The sequence below is a fragment of the Rhea pennata genome, chromosome 4 (assembly GCF_028389875.1).
Source record: "Rhea pennata isolate bPtePen1 chromosome 4, bPtePen1.pri, whole genome shotgun sequence".
Lineage (NCBI taxonomy): Eukaryota > Metazoa > Chordata > Aves > Rheiformes > Rheidae > Rhea > Rhea pennata.
In genome coordinates this window covers 66,724,934-66,740,877 of record NC_084666.1, presented here as the reverse complement: position 1 = coordinate 66,740,877, position 15,944 = coordinate 66,724,934, and the positions used below count along the sequence as shown (strand labels likewise).

At 50.3% G+C, this 15,944-nt stretch overlaps 1 protein-coding gene across 1 annotated transcript; it reads right to left on the bottom strand.

The window, feature by feature from the left end:
• Window positions 1-2,953: 2,953 nt before the first annotated feature.
• Window positions 2,954-14,296, bottom strand: C4H4orf54 (chromosome 4 C4orf54 homolog). Its single transcript, XM_062574960.1, has 6 exons — window positions 13,814-14,296; window positions 12,708-13,723; window positions 10,953-12,626; window positions 9,952-10,568; window positions 7,128-7,244; window positions 2,954-5,133 (listed from the first exon to the last, which is right to left on the bottom strand). The coding sequence occupies exons 1-4, from the start codon at window positions 14,294-14,296 to the stop codon at window positions 9,962-9,964; spliced, it is 3,780 nt and encodes a 1,259-aa protein (XP_062430944.1). The 3' UTR covers window positions 2,954-5,133; window positions 7,128-7,244; window positions 9,952-9,961.
• Between the last annotated feature and the right edge of the window lie 1,648 nt (window positions 14,297-15,944).

The following is a 15,944-nucleotide window of genomic DNA, read 5'->3' as shown; positions in this document are numbered from 1 at the left end:
TCAGCAACTGTAACTTATTTACAATGCCATTCCTGACTTGCTTTTAATTTAAATAGGCCCATGGAGGCTTTTTAAATTTGAAATCAGATGTCCTATTTTCAAAGGGTTTTTTGGCCATCTTAAAGTCTCTTAAAGGGATCTCTTGGCCTTCTTATGGACTAACCTTAAAACCTGTTAATCTAAAATCTTTCAGTAGCACTGTATTCATGTTAATAACAACTTGCTAACTGGGAAAATACAGAGCATACAATGCTGTTTAGATGCGGATTTAAGTCCTTCATTAAGACTTGACCCATCAATGCAATACTGGTTAACAAATATTGGGACTAAACTCCATTATTTTTGTGACATCTGACCATTAACAGCTGCTAATAAAAGGCATATTTCTTTCCTGCCAATGATGGACACAAACCAGACTTGCATGCGTGCAAATTAGTGTGACTGCAGACTAGCCCTCAGTCAGGCTGATAGCAATCTTCTTTTTCATCTGTTAATGTGAACAGGATCATAATTTTAAGTACTTTATTTTTATTAAAATAACCTCATAATTGGTGTAAGAGGTTAACATATATATGGTTAAGATACATATATGGATTAACACATACACAACTTGTAAAATACCTACCCCAGATTTACAACAAATACATGCTACCTATAAAGTCAACTCTAACTTATTGAGAGCTTCTGACAGAGAATTCAGATTGGCTCCAGAGAGATTACAGTGCAAAAGTGCTTAAATACGGACACCTTTCAGGAGCTACAAACGTGTATAATGAATGTTGCAGTGTCCATGTGCCTCAGAATGCAGCGCGAGATGTTAAAAATAGTAAAATAAATAGAAAACCCAATTGAGCAAGGTTTTTAAAGTACATTTTCAACTTGAGACGTGCGTCTAGTCGAGGTGAGGTCGATGGCAAGCAGGGTAGTAACAGTGTACCTGGCATGCCGCATTTTGCAGCGTCAGGGTCTAACTTGTAAGCAGATGACAAGAGCCTCAAAAATGAAGCAGCTGAATACATGAGGTACATACAGGTGGGGTTTGTCAAGCAAATTATTCTCAACAGTGACATCCCCAGGTGATAGCAACTATAAAATGGATCTTTCCACCAAAACATACCATATTGTCTGGTTTTCTCCTGGACAGCTTGCTTGCTACTGATATCCGGCAATTACCTACTAATTCTGCATTCTTCTCACTCCTCCTGAGGAAAAAAAACAATGCTGTATGTCTACCTTTTGGTCTCATCACTCTCACTAGCCATGTTTTAAAGACTGTGTATGGAGCCTAATCCTATTAATCCTTTAAAATCCCTGAAATATTTCACTTGACTCTTTAGATTAATATAAGGTCAGAAGCTCTTCCATTTCTGTTTCTGAGTGCAAGGCACACTGCTGTTGCCTAGAAGACCGCGCTCCTTAGGAAAAGGTTAGAGTTCACGTCTCGATGAAAGTCTATTTTTGACCTCCCTTAAGAAAAGATTTCAGTTTAAAGGGTTTATGTACTGGGAGAGCCTAATGCGCAGTGATGTGGAGATCTCATTGTAGGGTCCCACTGAAATTAGGCTTCAGGAACTTTTCGTAGAGAAAAGCAACAGAGCAGTTATCAAATTTCCCTGTTGGTAATCCCAGCTATATTTGCAATTTCAGACTTTCCTCTGGGGTCAGGGCTTCTCTCAGTTTCAAATACCCACATTACTTTATTCTTTTGATCTTCTTTTGGTCATTCTTTGACGTCCTGGGCTTTTCCAGCATGCTGCTGCTGAGAAGAGCCTGTAGCTCTGCCCTCCTCTGTTCTTTTCTCTCTCTTCTCAGTTGTTTCTGTCAACATCTACTCTTGTTTATCTGCTAAGAGTCTTTTGAGACTTAATCCATTTATATCTTGGCATAAACATCACTAACCATACGTTGGAAGTTAAGTCATTGATAACATCTATTCTAAATGCAATGCTAAGATACAAACTTCAAAGAATACAATAAGAGAATATTTCAAACACTAAATTACTGTTTTACCATTAAGCTTGTGCTTTCAGCTGGGTAGGAAGGCAGTGCTGCCACGTTCTGGAACGCCACTACAAATAGGTAGTAGATGTTTTACTTCAAATTTTATTCCTTTCAGGTAAATAATGTGGAGGAAATCCATGTTCTTTTAAGTTTCTAGGGCATGCGGTTAAAAGGAAGACCATTCAAATTTACTTCCGAATACTGAAAATTGGGAAGAGAGGAAGTTCTTAAATGGAAAACTCCAGTCAATTCTGTGATTTGGGGTGTTTGATTTGTGATTTTTAAGCATTTTGACTTGACTGAAAATCAGAAAGCTACTAAACTTCCACTGAGATAAATGAACACACTAAAGCAGCAAAAGATTTCTCCTGGAAATAATTTCAGCAATTCTGCTCTCCTCCCAGAAAGTGATCCAATTTGTGGTCTTATCACAATATTAAACAATGAAAATAACGAAGAGAATGACCAGAAAAAAATTATTCACTTCACCAGCTGCTCTCTCCAGAGAGATTACAGCAGACAAAGATGCAGATTGTTCGACATCCAAAACGATATGCCAGTCAAGGTTAGTCTATTACAGCCGAAGAGCTGTATTTGATTTAACTTCAATCTGGGGAAAAAAATGAAGCAGAAAAGAAAAAAAAAGAAGAGTCAATTTAAGCCGTATCCTTAACTTCCCTTTGTCCAAAGTTACAGAATAAATAGAGTGAGATCAGAAGTTACAGAATAAATAGAGTGAGAATTATAACTGTGTGACAAACTCAGGGAGATTTTAAATGTGCATTTTTGGAGTTTACTATGCTGTGAAATCTTTTTTTCTATTACTATTTACATGCTCAGCCAAATAATGACACTGTTATTACTTATTCTGTGTAAGAGCAAACCTAACTTCAAATTTTCAAAGAAGTTGTGAAGTTCCATCATGCAGGAAACCACATGCTCATTTGCAGTGTGTCTTTTACTGAAAAATACATTTTATTTGTCATAACATTCAAAAAAAGTAATACAAATGCTTACTCCTTCAGTTACAAACTTTGGTATTCAACGGTTTCAAACAGTCTCTTTTCACATGATCCTCATCTAAGTAAGGGTTCTTGATGTGCAACACACCGTTAGTGCAATTCCGCTGTCCTTAAATTCCAAGCTCACGGCATTCTGCAACGGGATCAACTTCAGACTTCAGCTAGGAACTTGCCACAATGTTGTCTATGTTGAAAGCAGCTCAGAGAGTCATTTTTTCTCCAGTGCTCTCTCTTCTTTTTTTCCACAGGCAATAACCCGTTATCCACACAGTGCTTTCACAGCAGTTTACCCTTTGCCATATAACCCACTGCTCTCTCACCAAACATACCACCCACATTCTCCTAACAATCATTATCCGTACTTCACACTTGCACTTTTAAATATCTTTATGCTGATAACCCACCCCCTTACAAAAGGAAAAGAAAAAAGAAAAAAAAAGAAAAAAGGAAAAACACAAAAAGAAGGAGAAGAAAGGATCACCTTCAACACAAGCATTTTAAAAGTATTGTACGTGTTCTCAGGTAGCCACAAGTTAACGGCAATTTATAAGAACAAGGAATGACACTTTGGCCATTAACACAAGATAGTAAAGGCATCTCTGAAGGCAGACAGGAAAAAACACACAATCCATAAATACAATTTAAATCATTCACCAAGTGAGTGAAATATAAGATTAATTTTAACCAAATGAAACCGACCCTTCTGCAAAAGCCCAGAACGAGACTCATACATCACCCCAGTCCCACTGACATTTTTAAATAGATCCTGACGTAAAATCTGCTGAAGGCAGTGACCAGCTACTGTAGACTTTGACTCATGACCGCAGGGCTGCGGTGGAACCTGAGTGGCGTGCAGGATTTGCCCTGCTTTACGCACAGGGTGAATTTCAACTGTAACGTACTAGGACTGCACCGTGAAACATATAATACTAGCAGCTTGTGAACCCTGGCAGAGGGCTCGATTCCAATCCAAGATATGTGGTTACACATCACCCCATTAGTTTGAGAAAGTCACCACTGGGTATACGCGGAGGAGCACCATATTACTGGATTTGTCTAGCAACCTTTTGTGGCAATGTCTGTCCTGTTAGACTCTAGCCCAGAGTTCTGTTTTTACAGGTATCATGTTAAGAACCTGGGACTCGATTCTGCATGGCACTGAATGCTTCGGACCAAGTTCAGCAAAGCACTGAATCGGTGGACAGAAAAAAAAAATCAACGGTTCCACTGAAGTCAACAGGAATCTGCCCAGATATTTGAAGTTACAGGTATGTCTGAAGGTCTGCGAAGCTCAGCACCTTGCAAAGCTGACCCTTTTGTGCAAACATGAAGTCTGTTTAATAATAGACAAAAATCAAGCAAACATTATTTGACATTAGGATTGACACATTCTGCTGAAGAAATCCCCCTGAGAAAATAAATAGCTGTTGGTATTGCCTCATGTCATTGCTTTCACCTCTACAGGCAGATAAAAAAAAAAAAAAAAAAAAGAAAAAAAAAACTATGAAATTTTCCTTCAACTAATATATGTTGCAATAGAGGACATCTGTTTTCTATACAATTTTTCCTTTCAAGTACACCGGGTGAAACTGTAAACCCTGAGTCTGTGTGTGCAAACCTATATCTTGTAAACTGCAAGCTGAAACTTGGCTCCGAGCACCGATATTGGAAAAGATACAGCACTAATGTTTTTAAACACAGATGCTAGTATTATAATGTATGTACCATATACATTTACGTCACTATGGAAAATCTACGCCGGTACCTGCACTGTCCTGCAGTTCGAAGTACTGTTTTGTTTAACACGGATATTCTATTCTTAGCAAATATAGGCTTATCGGTCTTAAAAAAAGAGAAGCAGCATTCATTTTCTTTAAGAGGTGTTTAGTCAGAATCCTGGTATAACTGCAGACAATATGATTGAAGAGCATAGGGATTCAATTTACACACTCTATGTTCTAACTGGGCACTTCAAGTTCTTTAGGGTTAGAATATTATTTTTTCATTTGATTTCCACAACGACGAAGATAAATGAGAAGATATACACTAAATCACTCACTATCTGTATACTTGCAGTGCATTTCATCCTGAAGGCAATTTCAATTTGTGCCTGTAAACAAATAAATTTCATTGAAATGAAATCTCATACATATATTTAGAGACAGTTGTAGCAGATTTTTCTTCATCTTATATATTACTCAAGGAAATGAAAACCTGTGGTTTTCTTTAAGAATAGAACCCTCTGAAACTTCTTTAGCAACAGGTTATTTTTCTCCTTAGACTGTGTGAAAATATATACTTAAAACTGGTTGACATAAACCTTAATATCACTATAGTAGAAATTTTGCTTCCGATTACTTTAACACGATTTTCCCCTTTGTTATACAAGTATCTGGGAAAAGCCTGCTTTATGCTTACATTTTTGGCTCTTTTGCAAAACTGGCCAATTTAATGCAATCTGAAAACACATTGTTCCTGTGACTTAGACAAGAGAAATGAGCAGGTGGCCAGCTCCTCAGGAGGTTTTAACAAGCAGAGCTCTCCTGCTGTTTTCCAGCTGAAGGAGCCGGACAACCATAAACTTCTTAAATTGCTGTCCGCTAAAACGGAGCTAAAATATTATAGCAAGACAGAAAATCACACAACAAATAAATTTACTGCACGGAATTACACAGTAACTTTTAAACTGTTTCCAAAATTAACGGCCAGCTTGCACTCAAAGATATTTCCCTTTGCTGCCAACAGAGGGCTTCCGTAAGTAAAACCTACGGCAGTAAGCTGAATCTCTCCTACGCTGAAGAAACACTTTATATCGGATGGAAAATCTACATGTAAAGCAACTGCGATACTTACAATAAAACACAGCAAGTCTAAGTAACACAGGGACTCTAATGCTTATAATAAAATATATTAGGTCTAAACGATGTTTAAGTAAGTGTGCAGCTACCAGAAGAGGCAAAACCCCAAGAACAGGTGCAAGAAAATCCTGCATGTGGGCAAACTCTTAAGTACTGACTTTGTTTTCTGTATTTTTTAAAAAATTTTCATTCTGTTAAATCAAGAAAGCTTTACAATAAGTAACTTAGGCTTGAGCTGACATATATCAGCTTCTCACAGTACTTAACAAAAATTTGGGGCAAGGAACACAGTAACATAGTTCAGTTTCACCATCATGGTTATAATTTACAGAAACAAACTAATTGCTGGCAACAAAATCATCCGTTTAAGTGGAGTTGGACATATGGACAAATATCACTGCGTTTTGGGTAATCTTACTTTATATTTTCTTATTCAAAAGGGAAATACTTTCCTTAGCAGATACAGATAGTCTGAACACAGATCTCAGATAAACCTGTCAAACAATGGCTAAAAGAAAATGACTGCATATTGGTGCAACTGTAACATGAAAAATTTCCTCCTGAACGGGAATCACTGGGAGTATGTTTTCAACAATGTTGAAATTTAAGAAAGAAAAGACTGCAGTCTTAAAGAAAAATAAATGCCATCCTCTCCTTTAGAGCTGGGGTCTAAAAATATTACATTCAATTTCTGGCTTTCCACTATTTAAACACTGTCATAATTAAGGCAACTTGTGATGTCCAACACAGTACAAAGCAGCAAATGAAAAACAATCAAACATGTTTCCTGATATTTACACAACCAATTCTGAATCATGCCAAAAAAAGAAACATTAAAGATAATCTAAACACTACAGATATCTATGCTTGCAATTCAAAGTGCATAGCTACAGAAAACAAAATAGAAATCTGATCTCACTGTCACTGAAATCTAGGGGACAGCCCTCATTTACTTCAACAGGAGAAAGTTTAGGGTCTTATTTTTTTAAAAAAGTTGCATGGCTGCCTTAGAAGAGGCTGTATTTTGATCCAGACCTAAACACTGCCAAATTTACAGTTTTTGCAACCAGCTGCAGTGGTGTTACTACCACTAGCCACAAGCATGGAGGCAACATACAAAATCTGCAATTTGGTTTCAATATAAAAACAACTTTGCAGAAAGTAAGGAAGTACTTTAGTGTGATCTGCATAATTAAATTTATGCATACTCCAAAACCAGGGATTTAGGACAAAACAAGGAACTTACACACTTGCTTTGTATGAAGCAAAAAATGAGAAAACTGTAGAAGCGGTTTTTAGGATGACTATTTAGAGTTACCAAGTGTATTCCAGATTAAAGGAGGGTGATTCATCTTCCTTAATCCTGTAAAAAAACCAAACATCTATCATTAATAAGAAGTAAATTCTTAGAATACTGACAGAAAATATTCAAGAAACTGTTATTACTCCAGAGAAGTATGTAATATGTCTTTCATTGTATCTCAGTACTCTTGCTACTAATTTCCTAAAATACTTCCAAAATCAAACAAGACCATCCCAACTTTTTTAACAGATTAAGTAGGAGGCAGCCTTTTTCTTCCAGCAGAGTTATTCGTAGTTGCTTGAGGTATAAAATGTGCATTCCCTTATGATTCTACTGTTCCCCACAGACTGCTGGTCTCCAAGAATGCCATGCACATAGGGAGCAACATGAGAACATGGTTAGTCAAGGACTTAGTCACCTCTGCTAAAACCTGTAGCTCAGTGACTGCTCAGGAAAGCATCTCTACGAAGAAGAACAATTAATCTCATGCTTAACTTTTCCTGGTATCAAAGTTAAGCACTATTTAAACACTTCCTAAGTAACCATGGATTTAAACTCAAGCTCGTGCTTAATTTCGTTCTTAGACTGATTTACTAGACTGAATACTACAGCCATTTTAATTCTTGGAGTATTCCCATGTCTCCCGCTAAAACTGGACCCCCACTTGCTAAACAGAACAAGGAAAAATAGTACTCTTTTAATATTTGTAGTACAATTTGGTAGTCTTGCATGTTACTTTCTCATTCATATATCTAAAATAAGGCATAAGCTTCCAAGAGTATAAAGTAGAAACAGATACACAAGTTAAAAATACATTTTCAGTCATTCATTTTGCGAATGACCTCGGTGCAGGCAGACCACTGCAGTCAGTGCCGTGCTATCTAGATTTGGATCCAGACAGACATGGCAAGTATGCTAAAACTGAAAATTAGCATTACTTTTTTTTCATATTAAGGAAAGAGGGCAGCAGGAAAAATCCACTTAAAAACCATGTTGCCAAATGGTCACTAACTATTTTTCTTCAGAAGAGGAAGAGGGGTAAGAGATATCATAGCTTGTTTCTCAGAAACAGGTATGTATTCAGGAATGCTTGCTGTAGATCAAGAATGTAGGTATTGTTCAGAACAGGCACATTGTATCTTGGATTTTGCCAGAGTTCAAATCTACATGATCCATTGTATCCCACTGATTACATGGGGGAAAAAAACCACAATCATTTGCTGCAGAAACAAGGACTGGAATAGCAGCAGCTATCTGGAGGCTCAGGTGCTAACACGACCAAAAGCATCACATCAACAACGAAGATTAAAGTGAGTTACACCACACTGGTTTCCAAAAGGTGACAGTGACCAGGATGGATCAGCCCTTGATACAGTGACGCAATTTGTGAATGAAGATGTGTGAAAAAGGAGGGGAAGATAGAGAGTAAAAAAGGGAGGGAGAGATGATGTGCAGCATGAAAAAAAAAAACAAGAGTGAGGAAAAAAGCTCCAGAGAACTCATCCAGCATAGTTTGGATAGTTAAAAAAAAAAAAGAGGATTCTAAAAAAGACAGTGTTTATTCATGCTGTTCGAAATCCATGGTTAGGTGACGGACTCTGGCAGTTCTTTTAAGCCATTGTAGGACCTGCACAGGATTAGAGCATTCAAAATACTTATCTGATGTGAAATCAATAGGAAGGCACAATCTGCTACTGCTTATCTGGAAACTCGCACGAGATACAAAACTGTCAATTACACTGCTGCTTTTGATAGGGGGAAACAAGCATCCCAAACATGCAAACAAGCAAGCAAGCAAACAGCTACAGAGAGAAGGACAACAGACATAAAAAAATAAAGGGAAACAAAAAAAAGCAAAACATAAGCAAGGAAGAGAAATGTTTCTATACAGAGATACGAAAGTTATGTAGACAACGAAAAACACTGAACAGGTAGGATGACAGAAAGGGCTAATGGGAAAGAAAAATCAGATACGGCAAGGCTACAGATGTGATTCTAGCTTTGCGTATGCCATATTTTCTAAATATATGAATAACCGAAGTCTGATGATAAGTTATAAGCTAATACAAGAAATACAAGCTAATATAGAAATACACATACTATATATTACACCTTTTCAAAAATAACTAGTGTCTAAACTGAAACCTAGCAATAACCATTTCCTCTACTCCTTTCCTTACTCTAGTGGTCTGAATTTGGTCTACAGACCAAATTAAAGGATCAGATACTTTTGCAATGTTATCTACCAACATTTTACCCACAAGATCAGCTAGAGTAGCACTGCTGAGCTCAGCTTAACCAAATCGGTATTTTTCCTATTCCCCCGTATGCTGTCCCCTGTAAGGGCCAACGAAAGGAACTTCATTCATACCTGTGATAAACTAATAGCACTCTCAAGACAGAATATGTAACTAACTAAGTAGTAAGTGCATAAAACATTTCAGGAGGGTTTAATTCGGTTAGCAATCGACTACTTAGTACTGCAAAAAAATGCAAATCGAAAAATTAGAGGAGCACAGAAAGGTTAGCATTAGAAAAACAGCATTAGAAAAAGCTGGCAACCGAGCATGGGACCGAGCAAAACTCTGTGAGAAGGGGTGACAAGCGCGCACGGCCGAGGGCTGCCGCTGTCCCCGCCGAAGCGTGGCGAGATGGAGCGGCGCCGGCCTTCAGCGAGCCGCGGCCGGCTTCAGCCTCCGCGCCCAGCGCTTTGCTGCCCTCTAGCCCGGCTGGGGCCCGGCCCCCGCCCGGCCCGGCCCGCACTCACCGGCGGCTCCTCAGCGGTGCTCCAGCACGAAGCGCACGGTGGTGCCGTCGAAGGAGGGCGGCGCGACGAGGCGCGGCCCCGCCGCCGGCGCGCTGATGCTCACGAGCGGCTTCGCCTCGGCCGCGCCGCGCTGCCCCGCCGCCGCCGCCGCCGCGGGCGGCCCTTTGCCCGTGGGCGCGTAGTAGGGGCTCTCGGCGAAGGCCGCCTCCGCCGGCGCCCCGGGGCTGCCGGCCTCGGCCGCGGCGCTGGCCTCGCTGCCGGCGCGGGAGAGCGGCGGCGGCGGGACGGCGGGCAGGAAGCCCGGGCACAGCATGTAGGCGGCGCCGTAGGCCCCGGCGCTGAGGGCGAAGGGCGAGAGGGGCAGCGGGACGGCGGGCGGCGGCGGCACCGGCACCTCCACGTACTGCCCGGTCTCGGGGTCGAAGAGCCGCCGCTTGAGGGGCTGCGGCACGGGCGCCTCCACCAGGTAGTACTGCCCCGTGCTCATGTCCAGCAGCACCCTGCGCTGCGTCTGCGGGAACGGCTCCGCCGCCGCCGCCGCCGCCACGGAGGGCGAGAAGCAGAGCAGCGGCGGCGGCGCGCCGGGCAGCGCGGCCAAGGGCAGCGCCTGCTGGTACACGGCGGCGGGCGGCACCTCGGCGGGCTGCGGGGCGGCGGCGGCCGGGGGCGGCTCGGCGGCGCCCCGCCACTCGGCGGCGGCGGGGAGCGCGGGCGGCGGCGCGGCGCTGGCGGCGGCGCCGGGCTGCTGCAGGCTGCGCAGCGCCGCCGCCGACAGCGCGCTGGGCCGGACGCCGCCGCCGGACGCCGCCTCCGGGGGGGGCTCGGCGGCCGCCTTGAGCGGCACCGCCAGGTAGCTGCCGCCGTCCGGGCCCTTCTCCGCGGCGGCGGCGGCGGGCGGCGGCGGCCCCGCCTGGCCCCGGAGGCCGCCCGGCGCCCTGTGGCCGGGGCCGGCGCGGGGGGCGGCGGGCGGCTCGGCGCGGGGCGGCGGCGGGCCGCGCTGCCGCTGCCGAGCCAGGCTCTCGAAGGCGGCCGCCCTGGCCGACACCTTGTCGGCGGCCGCCGGGTGGGAGGCGCGGCGCGGCAGGCGCTCGGCGCCCGGCGCCGCGGGGCCCTTGGCCGCCCGCCCCTCCGCCGGGGGCGGCTCGGCGGCGGCTGCGGCGGGGGGCGGCGGCGGGGCGGCGCAGCGCTCCTCGCTGGCGATGAGGGAGAGGACGTGGCTGCCGGTGATGGGCAGCGGGTCGCTCTTGCGCTTCCACTCGCGCTTGTCGAAGGTGTAGAGCTGCTCCATGCTGCGCACCGCCGCCGTCAGCTTCTGCAGCGCGTCGGGCACCGGCGCCGCCTTGCTCTCGTCCCGCGGCTGCTCCTCCTCGCCGCCGCCCGCCGCCGCTCGGCCCTTGTCGGCGGGCGGCGGGGGCTGGTGTCGCCAGGGCGCGGCAGATTTGGAGACGATCTTCAGCACGGCCGGCTGCCGCGGGTCGCTCTTGTTGGGGGCGATGGTGGCCACGGGCAGCCGCCCCGAGGTGCGGTGCACCAGGACGGTGCCTTCCGGCGGGCAGGCGAGCGCCCTGCCCGCCGGGGCTCTGCCCGCCGCCTCGGGGGCCTGGGTGCCGCCGCTGCTGACGGCCTGGCAGGTGATGACCACGGGGGACAGCGCCCGCGGGATGCCGGCGATGACCAGCTGCCGGGGCTTCTGCTCGCAGCCGCCCTGGTCGGAGGCGACGCTGCCCTTGTCGCTGCTGTTATCGCCCGAGTCGCAGCTGTAGGAGCTCTTGAGGAGCTTCCTCACGTCCCTCACCTGGTGGAGGGGCCCCTGCGGTTTGTGCTTGCCGTCCCTCACGTCGCGCACCAGGAACTGCGGCACCTTGTCGGAGCCGTCGCTCTTCGGCGGCCTCTGCTGCGGCGCCCGCGGGAGGGCGGCGGGGGCGATCTGCGGCGTGAGCAGCTGCGCGATGCTGAACGGCGGCGCCCGCGGCTGCTGCACGCTGCCCAGGCTGATCTTGATCTCGGGCGCCCTGGGCTTGGCGGGAGCCGGGGCGGCCGCCGAGCACTTGGTCGCCTGCTTGCCGGGCTCCTTCTCCTTGGGGGCGTGCTGGATGGTGGGCACGAAGAGCCGCGACATCCTGGTGGACTTGCCGGCCGAGAGCTCGCCCAGGTCGGCCCGCCAGTCATGCCGGCAGGGGAGTTTCGGCTTCCCGGCGGGCGCCCTCTCCTCCTGCCTCTCCGCCTCCCTCTCCTTCCAGGACCTGAAAGCGCTGTTGTGGCTGCGCAGGAAGGTGGCCCTGGCGGCCTCCGCGGCGCCCCTCCTCGCCTCGCTCGCCTCCTCCGGGCGTGCCTCGCACGGGGCTCTCTCCAGGCCGCGGCCCCCCTCGCGGGGCGTCGACGCCTTGGACGCCGGCGACCTGCTGCCGCCCGGCTCCGCCGCCTCCTCCGCCGTCACCACGGTGTAGTCGGAGCTGCCCTCGGAGTGCCGGGAGCTCTGCCGCTGCACGCCGCCCTCCCGCGGCCTCTCCCGGCCGCTGCCGCCGCCGCCGGGCTCCGGCTCCCGGCTGCCGCCCGCCGCGCCCGTGTGCGAGGTGTCCGTGATCTCGCCGCGCTCCATCTTGAACTCGTGCTCCAGCTGCATCTTCTTGGAGATGACATTTTTGAGGAGGCTGGAGGCGAATCTGGACTTCTTGCTGGCCTCCTCCGCGGTGTCGGGCGGCTCCCGGCGGGGCGGCTCGGCGCCGCTCGCCCCGCCGCCGCCACGGCGCGCCTGCAGCGGGCTCAGCGCCCGGGCGCCCGCCGGCGGCGGCGGCGCCTCCACGTGCGTGATCTCCCCGTCGAGCTTGCTGACCACGAACTCGAGAGCTTTCGTCTGCGACCTGTTGGAGCGGACGCAGAGCTGCCCGCCGCCGGGGCCGGGGCCGCGGAGCAGGCTCTGCTCGGCTTTCGGCCCCAAGCTGCTGCATTTGAGGTCCAAGTAAGTGGACCAGCGGTTGATGCCCAGGGCATGGTCCGACAGGGAGGCAGAAGAGGCTCTGGAGCTGAAGTTGAGGGTATCGAAGTAGGGGTACGCCAGGCTGCGGAAAGCCCTGGCAGTCAGGTTTCGCACTTCTTTGTCGGCATCGTCCAGCTCGCTGACGGCGCTGGAGGCGCCGCTCGAGTATTCCCCCACTTCCTTTGCCCTTATGGCTCCACACCTGGTTTGCAGACGCGCGGGGACCGCAATAAATTTTTTTGCATGGTCATGGATCGCATCTTGTTTTAAACTTGAATTGCGTTCAGGAGCTGTGGAGACACGGAGGCTCATGTCGCCTTCATGCTTGGCAGCATAAATAATGTTTTGCTTTTCGCGCACGTTGCTAGACTCATTTATAGCCCTGGAAGTCGGTTTGATTGATAGGAGAATCTGGCCCGCGGGATTCTCACCCGTGTCGCTGGGCTGCTTGGACTGACTTTCTTCCGAGCTGGCGCACTTGTCCGTGCCGGGGGTATCGTTTTCCGAATTAATGCTGACGATCTCCGTGCTGCTGGTGTTATCGATACTGTCCGTCCGATTATTGGGGTCGCTGGTGGTCGTGCTCAGGTAGCAGCTATTGTCCTCCTCCGTCTGCGTGTCCCCGAGGGTCTCGTCGCTCCCGAAGGAGGCGTAGTCCACGAAGGAGTAGATCACGTTGTTGTCCTCGAAGTCCCAGCGGGCGGCCAGCCCCGCGTCGAAGTCCATGTCGTGCTCCACCTCGCTGAGCTGGATTTCGTGCGTGCTGATGTAGTGCGCCTCGCCGCCGCCGCTGCTGCGCGCCGCCGCCGCCCGCCGCCCCGCGCCCTCGTCCTCGTCGCTCTCGTAGCCGAAGGAGGAAGAGGAGGTTTTGCCCCCCGTTGGCACCGGGTCGCCCGTCTGGGCAAAGCCGCCCGCCTTGTTCGCCGGCGAAGGGCACGAGGAGGAGGAGGACTCCGGGCAGCCCGCCGCGTCCGGCTGCCCCGCGGGGGTGGCGCACGGGGACCCGGCGCTCCCCGCCGCCTTCCCGGGGCCGCAGCCGGAGCCAGCGCCGCATCCCGCCGCCGCGCCCGCGGAAGAAGGGCGATCCCGCCGCCGGCCTTGGCAGCCCGAGGGTGCTGGGCTCGCAGCCCGGCCCGGCGGCGCGCCGGCATCCGCCGTGCCGCGGGCTCCGCTCTTGGCTCCGAGAGCGGCCGCCTGCCCCGCGCTCCCGGCCGCCGCCAGCTCGGGGGGCGGCCGCGGAAAATCGTCGATCTCCGCGCTCCCGGCCGCCGCCGCCTCTTCTTCCTCGGCGGCCGCCTGCGGGCTGCGGCCCCGTCCCGCTGCCGCGGCGGCGCTGGGCGCCGAGGGCGGCTCACCGGGCGCGTCCATGCTGGGCGCGTCGGGGCGCGGCAGTGGCCCGAGGGGGCGGGCGGCGGCGGGGCCGGGCCGCGCCGGGCTGGGCAGCGCTGCGGCGGCGGGCCGCCCACCGCACCCGTGCGCCGCGCCGCCCGGGGCAGCTGCCGCCGGCCGAGGGGCCGGGCCGGGCCGGGCCGGGCCGGGCCGGGCGCGGCGCCCCGCAGCGCAGCCACCTGCGCCGAGGCAGCTCAGCTGGTCGCCGCCTTTCGGGGGCCGGGCCCGGGCCGCCCCGCGTTTTTCCCACGTCGCTCCAAGCTGCCAACTATACATAGAGCCGGCGTCACCTCTGCCGGCGGAATAAATTCCTATTTTAAACGTCTGCGTTTGACGGGAATAAACGCGCTCGGCCGTCCCTTCTCAGAGCAGTGCCGCCCCCGCCGGCAAAAATGCTGCTGCTCGGCTTCCCGGGGCCGCTGCTTGCTCCGAGGGGAGAGGGAGCCCCGCAGCCTGACGCCCCCCGCCCCCTCCTCTGGGGCACCCCTGGCACCCCGTGGCTGCGGCCCGGTGGCGGAGAGCACGGCCACTCTCCTTCCTAGCCAAGCAAAAGCCAAGGGAGCCGAGCTGTCTTTTTATTCATTTATTTACTTATTTCCCAAGAAATGCTGTCTTAGATGCACCTGGCACTAAGACATTTCTTTGGCAAACCTGACCTTTGGTCAGCTTGAGTGGCCCTCAAGCCGACGTGCGCCCATCTGCCCCACAAGCTGCGGAAGGGAAAGGCGAGACACCAGACCCTCGCAAGGCGAAGGGAGGAAGGAAAGCGAGCGAGGCCGGGGAGCAGCCCTCGCCTGTGCAGTGCAGGCAGCCACAGCCTGATTCTGCAGCTTTAAAAAAATGCGTAAGCCATCGCCTGCTCAGGCGAGCAAGCCAGCGGCACTGCTTTGGGGAGCTGAGCATCGCAAGAGCACCGGGCCTACCCGGCTCTGGTGCTTCCCGCACCCAGGTTCATGCAGCTACAAGTCCCCTGGCGCACAGCAACAGCACGGCCTTCACGTAAGCTGTGGGAACGGCACCATCGTTCCCTAAGGACACCTGCACCAGATTTTAGTGTGCTCCCCCCAAGCACACCTTTGACTTGGCCCGCCGTCCTGAGCCGGCAGGACTACAACGTGATGTTACTAAAGAAAGGCAGTATTTTTAGCACCCTGTTAAAGAGCAATCTTGGCTTTAATTGGCAGTGGGACAAAACTAGATCCTCAAACACTGTCCTTTCCAAATGCTTCGGATGCAGAGGGCTATTAGATTTTAAACCTTGATCATTCACGGTACTCAGCTCATGAGCACTGGCAGCGGCAGCGGCCCTGCCACTCCTCCAGCAGACACCTGCCCTCAACGAGACCTGCACCCACGCCCTCACCTTCTCCCCCCCTCTGAGCCCCCAAACCGGGGTCTCATATGTCAATCTCCCTTGCGGAAAGGCATGCCAGGAGTAATAAATACTTTGTTTTTGTTAGGAACACACAATAAATCAGCTCACTGCCTGTGAAACCAGCACAATTAAAACCTTTTTAAAAAGTTGTAATGGTTATTCCTGTCTTCCCTCCAGGATCCCCCAACAAGATCCCCCCCCTGAAAGTAGGATCCCAACTTGACTTCTTATTTATCTGTTTCTGTGGCCTGT